Source organism: Sitophilus oryzae, unplaced genomic scaffold (assembly GCF_002938485.1).
Source record: "Sitophilus oryzae breed Bouriz unplaced genomic scaffold, Soryzae_2.0 scaffold_177_pilon_pilon, whole genome shotgun sequence".
Lineage (NCBI taxonomy): Eukaryota > Metazoa > Arthropoda > Insecta > Coleoptera > Curculionidae > Sitophilus > Sitophilus oryzae.
In genome coordinates this window covers 1563936-1580241 of record NW_022146479.1, presented here as the reverse complement: position 1 = coordinate 1580241, position 16306 = coordinate 1563936, and the positions used below count along the sequence as shown (strand labels likewise).

The following is a 16306-nucleotide window of genomic DNA, read 5'->3' as shown; positions in this document are numbered from 1 at the left end:
TGGTCGCGATCGGACGACATCAACTTTTGACGTTTCATACGTCAAAACTGTCACAGTAACACGTGTCGTACACGGTCAAGTTCGCCTGGGTTTGGTCCAATCGATCGACATACCAAATTTCATTTAAATCGGATGATTTTTGGATTTGATTCATTGATGATGGGGTTTCGTAGTGCACGAAACGTCGTCAACATATCATGAAAAGATCGTTAAATTTCGAGTTTCAGCGGCACCTACGGTAATTATCAACGCTGCTAAATAGAGTTACATCTCCAGTTGATGACGTCACGAGATTTTTACGTCACAGCAAGATGGCCTTGTTATTTCGTGGGTGCCGGTTTCAGCTCGATAGGTCACGTAGGGCCCAAGGGCCCTATCGTTACCACTTTTCCTTTCGCGTCTCGTGTGTCACGGCCTACAATTTTTACTCCCATCGCGCGTAAAGAAGTTTTACTTCAAAAACATTTGTATGTGTATTGTGTCTAAAATTGTAGATTACAGTTGAGGGTTGGAACCTTTGGTGTTACACAGCAAAATAAAAACACTAAATCACCACAATACACCAAAACACTTTTACTTTTACACTGGACGCGCGTTTCGCTAACCATGTTAGCATCATCAGCAGATGATTATAAACTCTAAAATTGTAGTCAGAAATCCATGACAAAATTACTAATTTTGTTTGACACATAGCCAAAGTAAAAAAGTAGCTGTACAGGCCAACTTTTGTTGGTTTTTCTATACCTACTTAAAAAAACTTCAACTAATTGAAAACCAAAAAAAAACACTAATTGTCACTTACTTGCAAAAACTTTCTCCTTTCAGCGTCGGCGATGATATACATGTCCCTCCATTTTTACATGGACTGGGCGAACACGAAATCAACCCTGAAAAAAAAGAAAAAATGAGAATTTACAGAATTCTAAATGCTCGAAGGGAAAAAATCGACATGGCAACAATTTAGAGACAAAAACGGTCGCATTAGCCAGCTTAAGGTCCACCTACTGCCACATAAAAGGAAGAAAAACCAGGCGGATCGATATTATTCGAAAAATGTCGAACGACAGGCCATTTTTGTTGGCCGTCGTCTATCCGATTGATTAGTTAGAATGCCGTAACTATACCAGAGGTAACGTTCGGTCATTAAATCACATAGAGCAACGGTGGTCGTTAAAACTAAAGTGAATGTTGAGTTAACGACTCCTTTTTGCTGAAGGCTTAAGGCTAATCTGGACGGGACCTACTGTTTGACCAGCAGATCTGTAGCTACGGAAGGAATGCGAGAAAAAAAAATCGATATTGCCACGTTTATCTATAAAATTGCAAAATTGCCAGACATGAACTATAAATTTAATATATTTTTATTATATATAATGTGTTTAGCATATATTCTGACGTATATTACTAAGGAATTTTAACGTAGTTCATATTGTTCGATATGTTTTATTTAATAACTTATTTCTTTCATTCTGTATAATCTGCCTATTATGAAAGTTGAAGATTTTCAACGATATCATTGGCAAAACCGGCATCGCCGCGCATGGCCGCCTATTCATCGAACATGATTGGCGAGTACGTCACAGGATTTGTTACCACGCGGTTGCCATGGCTTTTACGCCTTTCCTATTCGCTTGCTTTATCCCCAACTTCACGGTCTCTTCTGAAAAGAGTAGGAATATTGAATACTATTGAAATATCCAGTGGCGGTGTCATTTTTTTGATCATTATTACTTTATTTCATTATTTTATACCGGTTATCCTAAACTTTATTCCTATATTTTTAGTATATTTGATAGTTAAGTTGTGTTTTATTGTTTTGTTATCTTGTTATAATGTTTTTCGTTCGTAGTTTTTAATTATTAATATCAAGTTTGATCGTATATTTGTGTTTTAAAACGAATAAATTTGTTAAGGGTAAGACGCTACATAGTCAGACAAGAGAAATAATAGCTAATTTATATAGGTAAGTTAATAATAACGTGGATGAAATCTCATTTGGTGTATTTCCTTGTGTTCATAATAGGGTTTGCGATGAAGAAGCTACAGAGAGTTCGCTTGAGTTGCCGCTTAAACGTAAACTTGAGCGGATATTTCTTTATACCGGAGTTAGCGTATCGGCTATAAAAAAATTCACACAGAAGATAAAAAAAAGGCTGAAAACTAACCCCGATAAAATGATATCCTCTCTGGAAAGAAACGACCACGTGAGACTGCTGTCGAAAAGCTCAACGACTTTTTCGAAGTGGTCAGGAATTTGATAAATAGATTTTATCTCGAATTCAAACTCGTCCCCACAATTAGAAAGCTTTTGCAAAAATTGCAGGAAGAATCGAATTTTCCTTTTGCAGGGAAACGCTTAGGGGGTTATTAAAATCAAATGAATTTTTTTGGCGTAAATGTTAAAATAACAGATAAATATTAATGGAGCGGCCCATTATATTGCAGAGAGAGATATAAATATATATACGCGAAATTCGAAAATATAGCCAAGTATTATCTATTTGGATGTAACATATGGGTAGACAATGACCTAACCTTTAAAAACTGCTGGCGGAGCGATACCATATCTGGTGTAATAGGCAATATTGGATCTACTGGTGAGTAAAATTATGTTTTGTTTGCGCTTCCAAAGTTAACTATTTTCAAGATTTTTTTTTTGCTGGAAATAGTTATATCTAAAATTATGTATTATAGAAAAAAATATAGTTAGTACCGATATAAATAAATATACCTCAAGACTCAGTCTTGATCATCTGGTGATGGCAGACATGGTTAGCGAAACGTGCGTCCAGTGTAAAATTAAAAGTGTTTTGGTGTATTGTACTGATTTAGTGTTTTATTTTGCTGTGTAACACCAAAGGTTCCAATCCCCAGCTGTAATTATTTCTTCTATTATATTAACAACACAATAATAAAATGATTCAAAATATTTAAGGGAGCTTTAATAAAAGCTTTTAGTGTTTATCTGCTAACTCAACAGTAACGATTCAAACAGCATAAAGTTTTTTGAAAAAAATTATTAATCTGAGTATTATATTTATGATACACATTATTTTCATATAACACCGTACGCCCATGCCTATTTTATGAATGAAATTGGGCGTGTTTTGTTTACAACAGCGTTCCCCTACCGATACCCCGTAGCTACAGATCCGTTGGTCACACTATACTTTGTTTACGCGGAATTCGAATACCACTCCCTGCTTAAGTCGGTCCTACACATAGTCCTACACTATGCTTCTAACTTTGGACGCATCATTTGGAATAGGCATCGACAATATTGCAGTTCATAAGTGTGTCCCCTTTACATAGACTTGTATAAAATTGTTGACGTGTTTAGACCCAACATACAGGGTGGTCCGAACTGTATTCCGGAAATTTCGACTGCATATTCTGCAGATAAAAATAAGTAAAAAAGTTCGTAATGTATGTCCTAAATGGTTAGTTTCGGAGATACAGGGTGTAGAAGTTTCATTTTTATTTCGATTTTTTCCAAATAATTTCTGAAGTAACGTAAATATTTGGATGAAAATTGGTGTCTGGGAGTTTTGTGACACGAGAAATTTGATTTTAATGTCAAAATGACTCCTATTTGTAGGGGGAGCCACCTACATGTGTTTTAACCTTTGAATAAGAAGACTAAGGAAGGAGCATATCAAAAATCTTAGGTCCACCGCCATGGGACTCAAATATGGCCGACTTAAATTCCGATTTACCAGTGCCGTTCTAATTTTATTTAAAAAATGTCAAACTATGATGTAGGGTAGACGTGGGGTAGACTCAATATTTTTTTTTTATTTTACGTTGTGAATAAATGTTGGTAGTTATTAAAATTGTTATAAAAACATATTATTATAATAAAAATAGATAAGTTTTAATAATTATTTATTAACACAAACATCCGATACGCTACTGAAGGAGGTAAGTCAAATTCATAGATGTCAAATTGACGTATCTAAATTCTTTGACATCTAATCTTTGACAAGTAGTAAATAAAAGCAAAAATGCAAGAAAAAATATATAATTAGTTAATTTAAGTGAATTTCATAAATGATCGGTTTACTACACGTATGTATATTACATAGTCACGTACTAGCGAAAAGTTGTTCCATTATTTCACTCAATTTTTGCCGAGATTTACCGCACGCTACACAACCAACTATTTTAAAGTATTTTTCGATAAATTGCGATAGTGTCACTGTTAATTTAAGTTCTGCCACAATTTCCATCTAGATTTACTACCTTTATACACCTATCAGTAGTAGAATAAATAATAAATAACATAAAATAAGCTCCGTAAAGACTGACAAATCCGCAAAATTTCAAATCAAATTCAAATGTGTCAAATGAATCGTCAAACAGAACTGTCAAGGATCCCCACCCTAGAGTCCTTTTTCCGCCCACCATGCATGAATACATGGATAGCATTATGCTCCTTCCTTAGTCTTCTTATTCAAAGGTTTTAACTGTTTTGGAGAGTAATAACTTTTCGTCCGTACCTGTATAAAACTACTGGCTGAAAAAATAAATATACATTTCCATGACTTTTTACATAAAAAATGTCTCTTGGTAAAAATCGCTACGAGCAACCCTTCTGAAGATATTTAGAATGGAAATAATCAATACATGTCATTATTGACAAAAAATAAGCACACGTTTTGAGTATTATAGTTATTTGACTGAAATAATAAATTTTAATTTTTTTAAATTAATCATAAATTTTTCTGCGAAAAAATGATGATTTGGTTCAACAAGTTCAACAGAAACTGTTTATTCTGTTCAACTTTTAGCACAAAAAGATTTCAAATGGACGAAAAGTCAAACCTTCAAAACCTTGAGAACCACCGAATCTTTTATCGGCTTTCATTTTTGTAAATTTAATTTACTACCTCTATTGCGACATATTATCAACATATTATGTTTCTTAATCAAAAATTTTAAAAAATCCAAATCTTTTTCGAAAAATTCCAAAATTTTCCAAAAAAAAATTGCAAAAAAAAACTCATAGGCGTGTTTCTGGGGTCGAAATATACTATGCCCTAAAATATTTACAATTATTTAAGACTAACCCTGTATTATTTGTCAGAAGGTTAATAATAATTCCAAAACGCTTTAGTTTTAAGAGTCTATTACGCTGTACTGTTCGGGTCGCTCTCCGGGGTGCATTTTCGTAACGAGCGTATGCTATCCCAAGACATGTTGAGCCGAAACTACCCGAAATAATGCGAACATTGATTTTATATCGAGCGTGCTTTATAGCATTTGTCATACATTCCTAAACCCTCGATATAATACTCGTATATGGGTTGCGGCAAAGTTTTCTATTTTGTTTTCACATTATTTGTGTACGCTGATGTAATATGATAAGAAAATACTAAAGAAATAATTAATCATATAATTACCTATGACTCTAACCAGTGAATTAACATCCTCCAAATAACTATGCTAACCAACCCGCCCAACGCTCAATATAAAGAGGAGTTCGGCTCAACTTGTCTTGCGATAACGTACTCTCGTTACGAAAAGTGGCCAAAGGGAATATGGGGATATGTGGCCAAAGGGAATATCTATAGAATAGAGCTTCAGCATCTGCCATAAAATAGCGAGCAATTTATTACAAAACTATATAAATTATATATCACTGTAATCACAAAACCTCAATCTATTTCCGTATTGTAACGGAATTTTAAATTATGTCTATATTTTCGAGAAAATTTAGTCCAAACATAAGGGATATTTTCTTTATGTTTGACCATCAAAATCTTAAAAATAAAGAAGTTGTCTAAAAATGTACTACAATACGGATATAGTATAATCCTTTATCTTTAATTTCCTTCTTCATTTGTGTAAAAATACCTAGCCAGTTTTACATAAAACGTTAAATGCCGAACGCTGATTTTGCTACTTTTTCGGACTTGTGAAATGGACTCTTAAGAATTGATACTAAATAACTAATAAAAGATTGTTTTACAAATTAAAACAAATGCAAAATATAAATATTTCCATGTTTCTTATATTAATAGAAACGACGACAGTGATGGTAAAACCACAAAAAATCTTATTGAAATGTGATGTGATGGCAAGTTACGTCTCGCACCATTACTCCTCTAGTCTTTTCACATGGTCGCGGTATCGAGACCGGCCGGGTTTAAATTTCTGAGATCCACACAAAGCCCACTCTGCTACGTGATCGTTTTACAAATTGCAGGAAAATAACGCTCCTCGCTGGTGTCGTTATTCCTATCAATCTTTGATCTCGAAAAAGATAGCCCGAAGGCCCGTGAAGGTAGAGAGAAGTTTTATTAAAAACATTTTAGTCGGTGAATGCGGTATAGGATGAATTGCTTCAACGCGGAAATCGTTAAATCAATAAATGTATCGTCGCCATATTAGTCAACAAATCGAATAACTTATCTAAAGCCACTGGGTATTATAGAAAATCGGAATTACATCCATTTAGAAGGCGGGAAATTTAAAAATAGGGACCTAAGCTTAGGTACTACAACCTAGTCACAAATTACCTATTACAGATGCGAAAGAACACCGTATTCCGCGTTTCGGTTTCTGTGATCTTCAGAAAGAGTTCATAGACAATCCGCATCAATGTAAATTTTGCGTTATTATTTGTTTGGGTTAAAATAATCTGCACCAATATGTGATCGAGGCATATAATCTCACAGTAATTTAATAGATTGCTCGTCATATTGTTCGTAGTAAATTAGGGAAAAAAAAGATATTTATAGTATAAAAACATTAATTTATTTAACAAAATTTAATTAAAGATGTGACAAAATAGTTACTTTTCTATTGGTTCTATCGGACTTTTTTTGACTATATAAATCTTTATTTGTAAACTTTAATGCATAAAATATTTTCAATCTAATAAATAATTTAATGATGTAAATAAGAGGAAATTTCTCACATGGGTGGTCAAATTCTATAGTTTTCATTATATCAAACAGCCTCTGAATGTTTTCTTCAGTGCAAAACTCATCAAAATTTAATATAAATAATTTTTCCAGCCTGTAAATAAAATGAATTTTTCCACTTTCATGATCAAAGGCTTTTAAATGGGTAAATAATTCCGAATTATCCAGAGATTCGGATTCTTTTGCAAATTTTAGACAAATATCACATTGATGTATTTGAAGACCCTTTTTAATGATGTAGTCAAACATAATTAAAGGCATTTTGAGTTGAAAACATTTCTCAGAGGCTGTTTGATATAATGAAAACTATAAAATTTGACCACCCATGTGAGAAATTTCCTCTTATTTACATCATTAAATGATTTATTGATTGAAAATATTTGATGTATTAAAGTTTACAAATAAAGATTTATATAGTCGAAAAAAGTCCGATAGAACCAATAGACAGGTAACTATTTTGTCACATTTTTAATTAAATTTTGTTAAATAAATTAATTTTTTATACTATCAATATCTTTTATTTCCTTATAAATAAACAGATTTGCATTCCATTTTAAATAAGATATACAAATTACCAAAACTTAGAAATAACAGTTCAAAAGTTCAACAAAAATCCTATACGCGTTTTTAAAAAGAAACATATAACCACGCACTATGTCATTCCAGCAAGCGAATACGACACAGCACAGGTTTCCGGACTAAACGACTGGTGTATTTACACCACTCAATAGGCGTGTCGGGTTTGCCGAGCAGTTTCCGATGCAGTCGCTTTCTTTCGCATCTGTTATAGGTAATTTGTGACCTAGTAGTGTAGACCAGAGTGTAGATATTGACAATGATGAAATCATAGGTTGACACATAGATAAAAGAAACAAGTTTAGATTGGAAAGTGCCCATATGGACATTGTAAATACTATTTGGCGCTATTCGTACAACGGTCGCTCTCCAAAGCTTTTGATAATTTAAGAGGTTCGGTTTTTTCCGGAATTATATCGCCAAATATTATTTATTCGAATTTATTATTATTTTCTTTTGATTTTTTAAATAAAATACAGTGTCTTGCATATAAGAAACTTTATGAAAGTATGAATGTTTATAGGTGTTTCATAGGTATTTCATACATGAAGGACATGTATGAAATACCTATGAAACATTGGAAACCGACGTTATGCCACGATTCACGATGGTTTTTGCAGTTCACAGTTCACACAGATTTTTACGTTTTTAATGCCACTTTTTCACAATTATCACGGGTTTGAGTAAATAAAAATTAAATTAAACTCACAAGATAGTAATAATTACTTTGAATATGGACGCTTTAAACACTTTTCGGTACTTTTTCTATGAGGGCAGTTTAAATTTTGAAAGATTTTATAATTTTTTAAGATTGTGACTTTGACAAGAGAAAATTATTTCTGTTCTTGTTTGCAGGTGGCAACTGCTATAGAAGCGCCCTACAACGTATGCGCTCCAAAACACTTATAAGTTTTGGCGGCAAATCGAGCATTCCAATCTAAACTTGTTTCCTTTATCTATGGGTTGACAACTTAAGGTATGTTAACATTTGGCTGGTTTTACATTGTTACTTGTTCAGTTTTAATTTAAAAATAGATGCAGTTTTTCTTAAATTACTTAAAATCGGCTTGTCCAAAGCCAAGGTTGTTCAAATTCGGCATGTGTATTCAGCATAAACAGACCTTTAAAAATCTATCGCAACCCATAGTAAAAACCTGAATTGAAGCTACTGATATGGATTATTTTTGTTGGGCCATCCTGTAGATATCGTAGAAATAGTTACGAATTTATAAGAAAAAAACTTTATGCTTTTTATTCTCAAATAACGGTGTTTAAATTATGTAGAACTGGTCCAATCTTATAATAGCGTTCAAAAAATGATTATCTCGAAAAAAAAAATAATTTAACACGGAAATTCGAAGAGGAAGAAAAAATATAATGAGTTAGCTCACTTTGTGGTATTTCTCGATAAGGTAATAGAAATTGCAGTCATTTTCTTTAAATTTCTAACTGCACAGATCATTATAAATAATATGGCGGTCTTTACGGCATGTCCGCAGCTATAGGACAGGATAAAACTGTAAACGTTGGAACTCCTCAAATATAGAAAGATATATGTTTTTTTACAGGAGGGTTAATGTAGAATGTATAATTACTGGAAGAGGGGTTACGTAGGTTACCTTTTTTTAATGTCATTATGACACATTTAACATTGTCATTTGGATGTCATTATGACTTTCATAATAGCACTAGTGCTATTATGAATTCATAATAACACGCAAATTTTAAAATAAGAAACAAGCAAAAAAAGGTACATAAATACGTTTATTTATTGTAAACATTAATTATAATATCAGTGCAATTGGTTAACTTAATTCCAGACGATGACAGGTAAGTTGAACTTTTAGAAAGTGAATTTATTTGCTTGAACTTGTTGAAGACCCATCATTGCCAGAAATGTTACCCAAAATATTACATGACACTTTTTTAGTCTTTTCTTTGGAATTTTCTATATAGCTCTCTGCCACTGTGTTAGAGCGCCAACTACCATGTCTTTTAACAGTTAATAAATCCACTCCTGAATCTGCAAGCAACGACGCAGGCGATCTACGGAAACAATGTCCAGTGTATTGTTGTGGATTTGGAAGACTTAGGAACAATGCTATTTTATACGGCATTTTCCCTAAAGTATTAATGCCAACGGGTGCTTAATATATTTTCCATTTCTGTACCCCACAAAAAATCGAGTATGCTCTGTGTTGCTTGGCCGCATAGCTATCTATCTTCGAACCATTTTCACCATATTTATTCCTTTCAACATTCCCTTTCGTTAAAAATCTCGTGATATCTTCTTTGGATCGTCCCTTGTGTCGCGTCGTAGATTAAATTTTGAATGATACACGTTCGATACGAACTTTTTAATGACACTCGGCTAACGCCTCGTATCGAACTTGTATCATTAATAACTATTACAATCACTTGTTTCATCGGTTGTACTGGACATGTACAAACCATTCTATATTAGAGGATCGAAGAACTGTTAATGCCGAATGGTATAAAACAATTTGTTTGCCTACAATCTTCGATGAAATAAGGAAAAAGAACAAAAAAACGTCGCATCATTCTTCATCACGACAATGCCAGCTCCCATAAAGTATGTCAAACAACTGAATATTTGAAGGAGAAAAACATGGAATTAATGTCTCATTGCGCGTATTCGCCCGATTTATCGTCTAATGACTTTTTCTTGTTCCCTACTGTCAAACAAAAGATGCGCGGACAGCGATTTTTATCACCTCAAGAAGCTGTTGAAGACTTTCAAAACCATGTTTCTACGATATCAACTTCAGAGTAAATAAGAGTTTTTCAAATGAAGAAAAGCGTGTAGGATTATTGGTTCAACTTTTCTTGGCCATACAGTTTCGAGGATACGCTGACCGGTGCACGTTACTTACGTTTTGTAGAGAAAGGTTTTCAAGACATGTTAGAAAAGTTAAATTTATTAATACTCGCCCATTAATAGAGTGGTTCCAACATCACTTTCATAATGACACACCAACCCCAATCCTTCCCCCAAAACACACAATGAAAGAAATGTTAAAAATTATTTATATCATAATTATCTAGACTCAGGGATAGAAAGACGTGGACCAAATTGCATGGGTCTCCTCGGTCACTTGACCTATCCATTTTAGATTTTTTTATGCGGTATGGTTAACAACAAGGTTTACAGAAGAACTTATGAATTAAGAGAGGCACTCGAAGAGGAGAAGAAGTTTAATTAAGTCGACGGTCGTTCTGTGAGAATAGCTAGAAATTCAGTTTTAAAAAGATGCATTTATGTACTCAAAACAATTGCGGATTTTTTGAAAATTTTCTAAAATAACTTTATAATATAGATTAATAATATATTTTGTCTTTTTATAAGTAATAAATCATAACAAAATTATAGAACACCATTGAAAACCGTTCTCTAAAAAAACGTAAATAACTTTCACTGGTCAACGTATCCTCGAAACTGTATGGCCAAAAAAAGTTGAACCAATAATCAATAAACAATATTTACGCTTTTCTTCATTTGAAAAACTCTTATTTACAATTTTTGTTTATTTTAATTCAAAAAGATTGAATGTGACAACTTCATATTTCTGAGAGCAACGACGATTGAACTTGTTTCCATGGCTAACTAAGTGAAATTAGTCAAGAAAGATAAGAATTGGCTATAACTCAGTAATTTTGTGAAAGAAACATATTATAGCTTATATCGCTGAAAAGCTTAATAAATGGCGCTTTTTATGAAGTCATGGCCAACTATGGTTTCCATTTAAAAAAAACATAAACGTTTGTGTCATATGTCAAAAATGACAGGCTTTAGAAAAAATCGGAGAACACAAACTCATTAAGAATGTGATTATCTACAACTTTTATCTGAACACTTTTTGTCTAAAATAGATTATAATGGAATTAGGGACAATTTTTAAAATAGCCAAAATTTCTTTTTTTCGAAATATCTAGTAAGCCATGAACTTTTTCAAAAATCTGAAAGGCGCATATTTATGACCCCACAAAACTGCAATTCTTTCTCCATTTAACCGACTCTCTATCTCCGGTAGTTTCCGAGTTGCCCATAGAGAACATCGTAGGAAACTCACCCTGTATAATTTATATGGTTTTGTAACAAATTGCTCGCTATTTCATACCCCTTGCACCCCTGTATGTAGTAACGATTTCTTTAGATTAGATTTCTGACTCTGAGAGTGAGTTCCGGGACCCCGATCCCGAAATTTGGAAACGGTAATTTCTATACGTATCGGGGGAGGAGCTTTGTATCGCATATCATCCTATATTTACGAGATTGCACTGAACCAGCTTAATTTTATGACTTTTTTATAGACAAATGAAAAATTAAGGCAAAGCTAATTAAGGCAGCATCATGTTTTAACACTGCCTAATTTTTGTTATTAATTCGAATGTATACAAACTGCACCAATTTAATTAACAGCCGCGTGCGTCTTTTTTTTCCGACAGAGCATATAATGCGGGTCGGTTTCAACTCGCTTCAACCGGACGACGGCCGTTAATATATCTGGACACACGTCAGAAATTAGAGCTAGCCAACTAGGGAACTTATTCTAACTTATTTCATATGAGAAATTAAAGAAATTTATATCGACATTCGAAACGAAAGGATGTAAATACACAATTTTTTTTTCAAACGTCACAAAAGTATTAATTTTTGCGACGCGATTGACAACATAAGAAAGTCATTTTAACGCCTACGCATAAAAGTAAAGCACTTTTACACCTATAAGCATAAATGAACGAAAATATATTATTAAACTGACATAAAGAGTCAAATTTAAGGAACGTAAGCATAGTTTCTCGATATATAAAATTACTTACAAGGTATTAATTTTAAATACTTTTATATTATTTGGAACGTGTAAAATTGTTTAAAAAATTATTTGTGACGTTTGAAAAAAAAATGCATGTTCGGAGTAAAAATGACTTTTTGTGTCAGTATCATTTTTACTCCTAATAAAACAATAATAAAACTATTTCTTTCTATATTAAAGTTGAGAATAGTTTTCCTGCAATATCAGCAGTAGCAGCAGCATGACTTGAGTCTGAGCGTTTCCCGGATGAGCTAGTTAAAGTCGGCGCGAGGCCCTAAATTCAATCAGGAAACTTGTTAATGTCTCGTTACAGACCTGATACGTCTAATAACAATTTGTGCCTTTGATTTGTTTCAGCTTCTGTTTCTTTTACAAGACGTACATCCGGCATAGTCCATTAGGGGCGTGAACATTGCGTGACATATTAGTACATACATTTATTTTTTATGAAAGTCTAATAAATTATTTATTTTTTTTAATTATATAAACAAGTCATCATAAATCTTCCTTAAAATCTATTACGCTGTACTGTTCGGGTCGCTCTCAGGGGTCGGGTAAAGCGGGGGTGTGTGGCCGAAGGAAATATATATATTATATTTCAAAAATCTGCCTAAGACTTCTGTCGTGTTAAGCCACACCCAAAATTCCAAACTCACGTGCTTTGATTAACGCTTGATTAAGGTTTGCAGAGCTTCAGCATTTGTCATAAAATAGCTAACATTTTGTTACAAAACCATATAAATTGTATATCACTGTAATCACAAAACTTCAATCTATTTCCGTATTGTAACGGAATTTTAAATTATGTCTTTATTTTCGAGAAAATTTAGTCCAAACATAAGGAATATTTTGTTGATGTTTGACCATCAAAATCTTAAAAATAAAGAAGTTGTCTAAAAATGTGCTACAATACGGATATAATATAATCCTTTATCTTTAATTTCCGTCTTCATTTGTGTAAAAATACCTAGTCAGTTTTGCATAAAACGTTAAATGCCAAACGCTTATTTTGCTACTTTTTCGGACTAGTGAAATGGACTCTTAAGGAAGGGGGACACACTCGTTATACATATTTAAGGTCGCCGTGATTGAACCTCCCCCCCCCCTCTCATTCAACATTCTATCATGTGCCCTATAGCCACGACTTATAATCTACACATATTTTTAATTTTCAAGTATTACTAAATTAAAATATATTTAATATAATTTCTGAAATTTGTAATAAAAATGTTTAGTAATGTATTTTAACTATTTTCTAAATAAAATAATATTAAATTGCACAATATTAATCATATATTTTATAATCGATCGGCACACAACGATCATCGATAACCGCGTTTTAAATGATGCATATTTATTTATATAAGCACACATAAAAACTAACTAAACATCAACTGCAAATATTTGAAGGGCTGCATTGGAATTAAATTTTGTACTTATCACTATCAACAACTTTGGAACGTTATCTTACAACGCAAAAACAAATTTAACAATAGCAAATTTGGAAAAATGTATATAAGTAAATGAAAATAAATGAAATTTGTTGAAAATTACGTATATTTTCTCTAAAATTTTCTATTTATTTTGAAAACTTTTTTAGAACTGCAGATTCATTTGATTTGTTCTGAGAAATTTTTCTTCACCGTGTACTATAGACATGCAATGTTGTCACTTCGTACATAGTCTTACATTGTTAATCATTTTCGGTTTCATCAATTATTATAGTGTTAGTGAAGTTAAAAAAACGGGGAATTTTACTGCAAAAGTGAATTTACGATTTAAATGTCATTTGTAAACATCCAAAGCTAATTGTGAAAATAATATCATTCGGTAATAATAATTATAATAAATATCTCTAATTAATTTTGTAAACTTACGTTATTCTGTAAAACTATATATGCAAGAATTTAGATTTTTAAAACTCGTTTATTAAAGACGCTGTAAATCCATATTATTTTTTATAAATGTACTTATAGAGAGTGGTCCAAACTGTATTCCGGAAAATTCGGCAGCATATTCTGCTGATAACTATTTGTAAGGGGGCGCCACCTACATGTGTTTTAACTGTTTCGAAGAATAACAACTTTTTGTCCGTACCTGTACATAACTACTGAGTAAAAAATATACATTTCCGTGATTTTTCACGTAAAAAATGTATCTTAGTAAAAATCGCTACTAGCAACCCTTTTCAAGATATTTAGAATGGAATTAGTCAATACATATGTCATTATTGACTAAAAATAAATATGTTGAGTAGATAGTTATTTGACTGAAATGTTAAATTTGGTAAACTTTTTATTTTTTAAAATTAATCATAAATTTTTCTTGGAAAAAATGATGATAAAATAGTTTCTGTTGACCTTTTGGTACAAATACATGTCTCAAATTTATGATTTCAGTCTAGTAACTATTTAGTCAACATGTTTAATTATTAATGTCAATGATGACAGGTATTGTTTATTTCGATTCTAAATATCTCGAGAACCATTCTCTTAGCGATTTTTACCAAGACACCTTTTTTTACGTAAAAAAGTCGGAAATGTATATTTTTTAATCACTAGTTTTATACAGGTGCGGACGAAAAGTTATTACTCTTCAAACCAGTTAAAAAAATACGTAGGTGGTGCCTCTACAAGTAGGAGTCATATTGACGAATGAATCAAATTCCTCATGCCAAAAAACTACCAGACACCAATTTTCATCCAAATATTGACGTAACTTCAAAAATAATTTGGAAACAATCGAAATAAAAATGAAACTTCTATACCCTGTATTGCTGAAACAAAGCATTTTAAGATATATATTTATATGAACGTTTTTTATTTATTTTTATCTGCAGAATATACTCCCGAAGTTTTCGGAATACAGTGTTTGACGACAGTTTTGTTGTAAAACTGAATAATCATCAGTCTTATATAGTTCAAGCAAAACTGTTCGTTTTTTCTTCTACATACAAAGTTTTACCAAATCTTAAACTTTGGTTTAACTTTTTATACAGTTTGACTAAACAGGTAAGACCTAAGTTAAAACGCTATACATATTATAGAGAGCGCCTAAACTGAAGCAACAGGCATCAAAGCACTTTTCCCTAAGTAGGTAGTATTTTAGAAGCGACAACACTGTATAGTACTATACGAGCCACATACATACACATGGATCCTAACCAGATGTGACCCTCTTTTTATACTGAATGATGAGAGCATTTTTAAACAGAAATGTAATATACCTACAGATGTTAGGGGTGTTATGTCTTATATTATGTATACTTCTTAAGAATGAACTTAATTTTTACTTTCAAATTGAAGAAAAAGTGAAATTTGTTTTAAAATGTTGTTTAAAAAATATAAAATAATTATGATCATATTTTTTTCTAAATTTTATGCCCAAATAATGTTTTATTGAAGAAGTTCCTTTACGTATCTAAAATTATTAATTTTCAGAATTCTTATACAGGGTGTCCCAGAAATAAGTGCAAGCATTTTAAGGGGTGGTAGAATAGATCTCGATAGAAGAAACATATTTTCTCTTTATCGTTTTTCAAAGAAGTCGAAAATAATGGAGTGATTTTACTTTCAAAATTTCCAAAGAAAATGATTTTTTGCTAAAATTTTGAGAACCACTGGATCTGTTCTTGATTTTCTTTCTTGTAAATTTAATCTACTACCTATGTTGCCATATCATCAAGAAATTATGTTTTTAACTAAAAACTAAAAAAAATCCAAAAATTCAGAATTTAAAAAAAAATTCGGGAAAAAAACCTCCTAGGTGTGTTTCTGGGGTTAAACTATACTACCAGTTAAAATACTTGCACTTGTTTTTGGGACACCTTGTATAGATTTTTCAGATTTTCCCGAAAAAATACTACAATAATAAAAGGTCCTAGTAGGTATGATCACAGACTAACTAAGTTAGTTTGTGGTATGATTTAAATATTTATAACAAGCTGAGTAAATACTGAACTGGTAT

General features: G+C 32.1%; 1 protein-coding gene across 1 annotated transcript in view; it reads right to left on the bottom strand.

The window, feature by feature from the left end:
* Positions 1-16306, bottom strand: part of LOC115882512 (neurogenic locus Notch protein) — a 249523-nt gene that overhangs the window by 216602 nt on the left and 16615 nt on the right. Inside the window, exon 2 of the mRNA XM_030900608.1 lies at positions 803-887. Within this exon, the coding sequence (XP_030756468.1) occupies positions 803-887 (85 nt within the window). The remainder of the gene's footprint in view (positions 1-802; positions 888-16306) is intronic.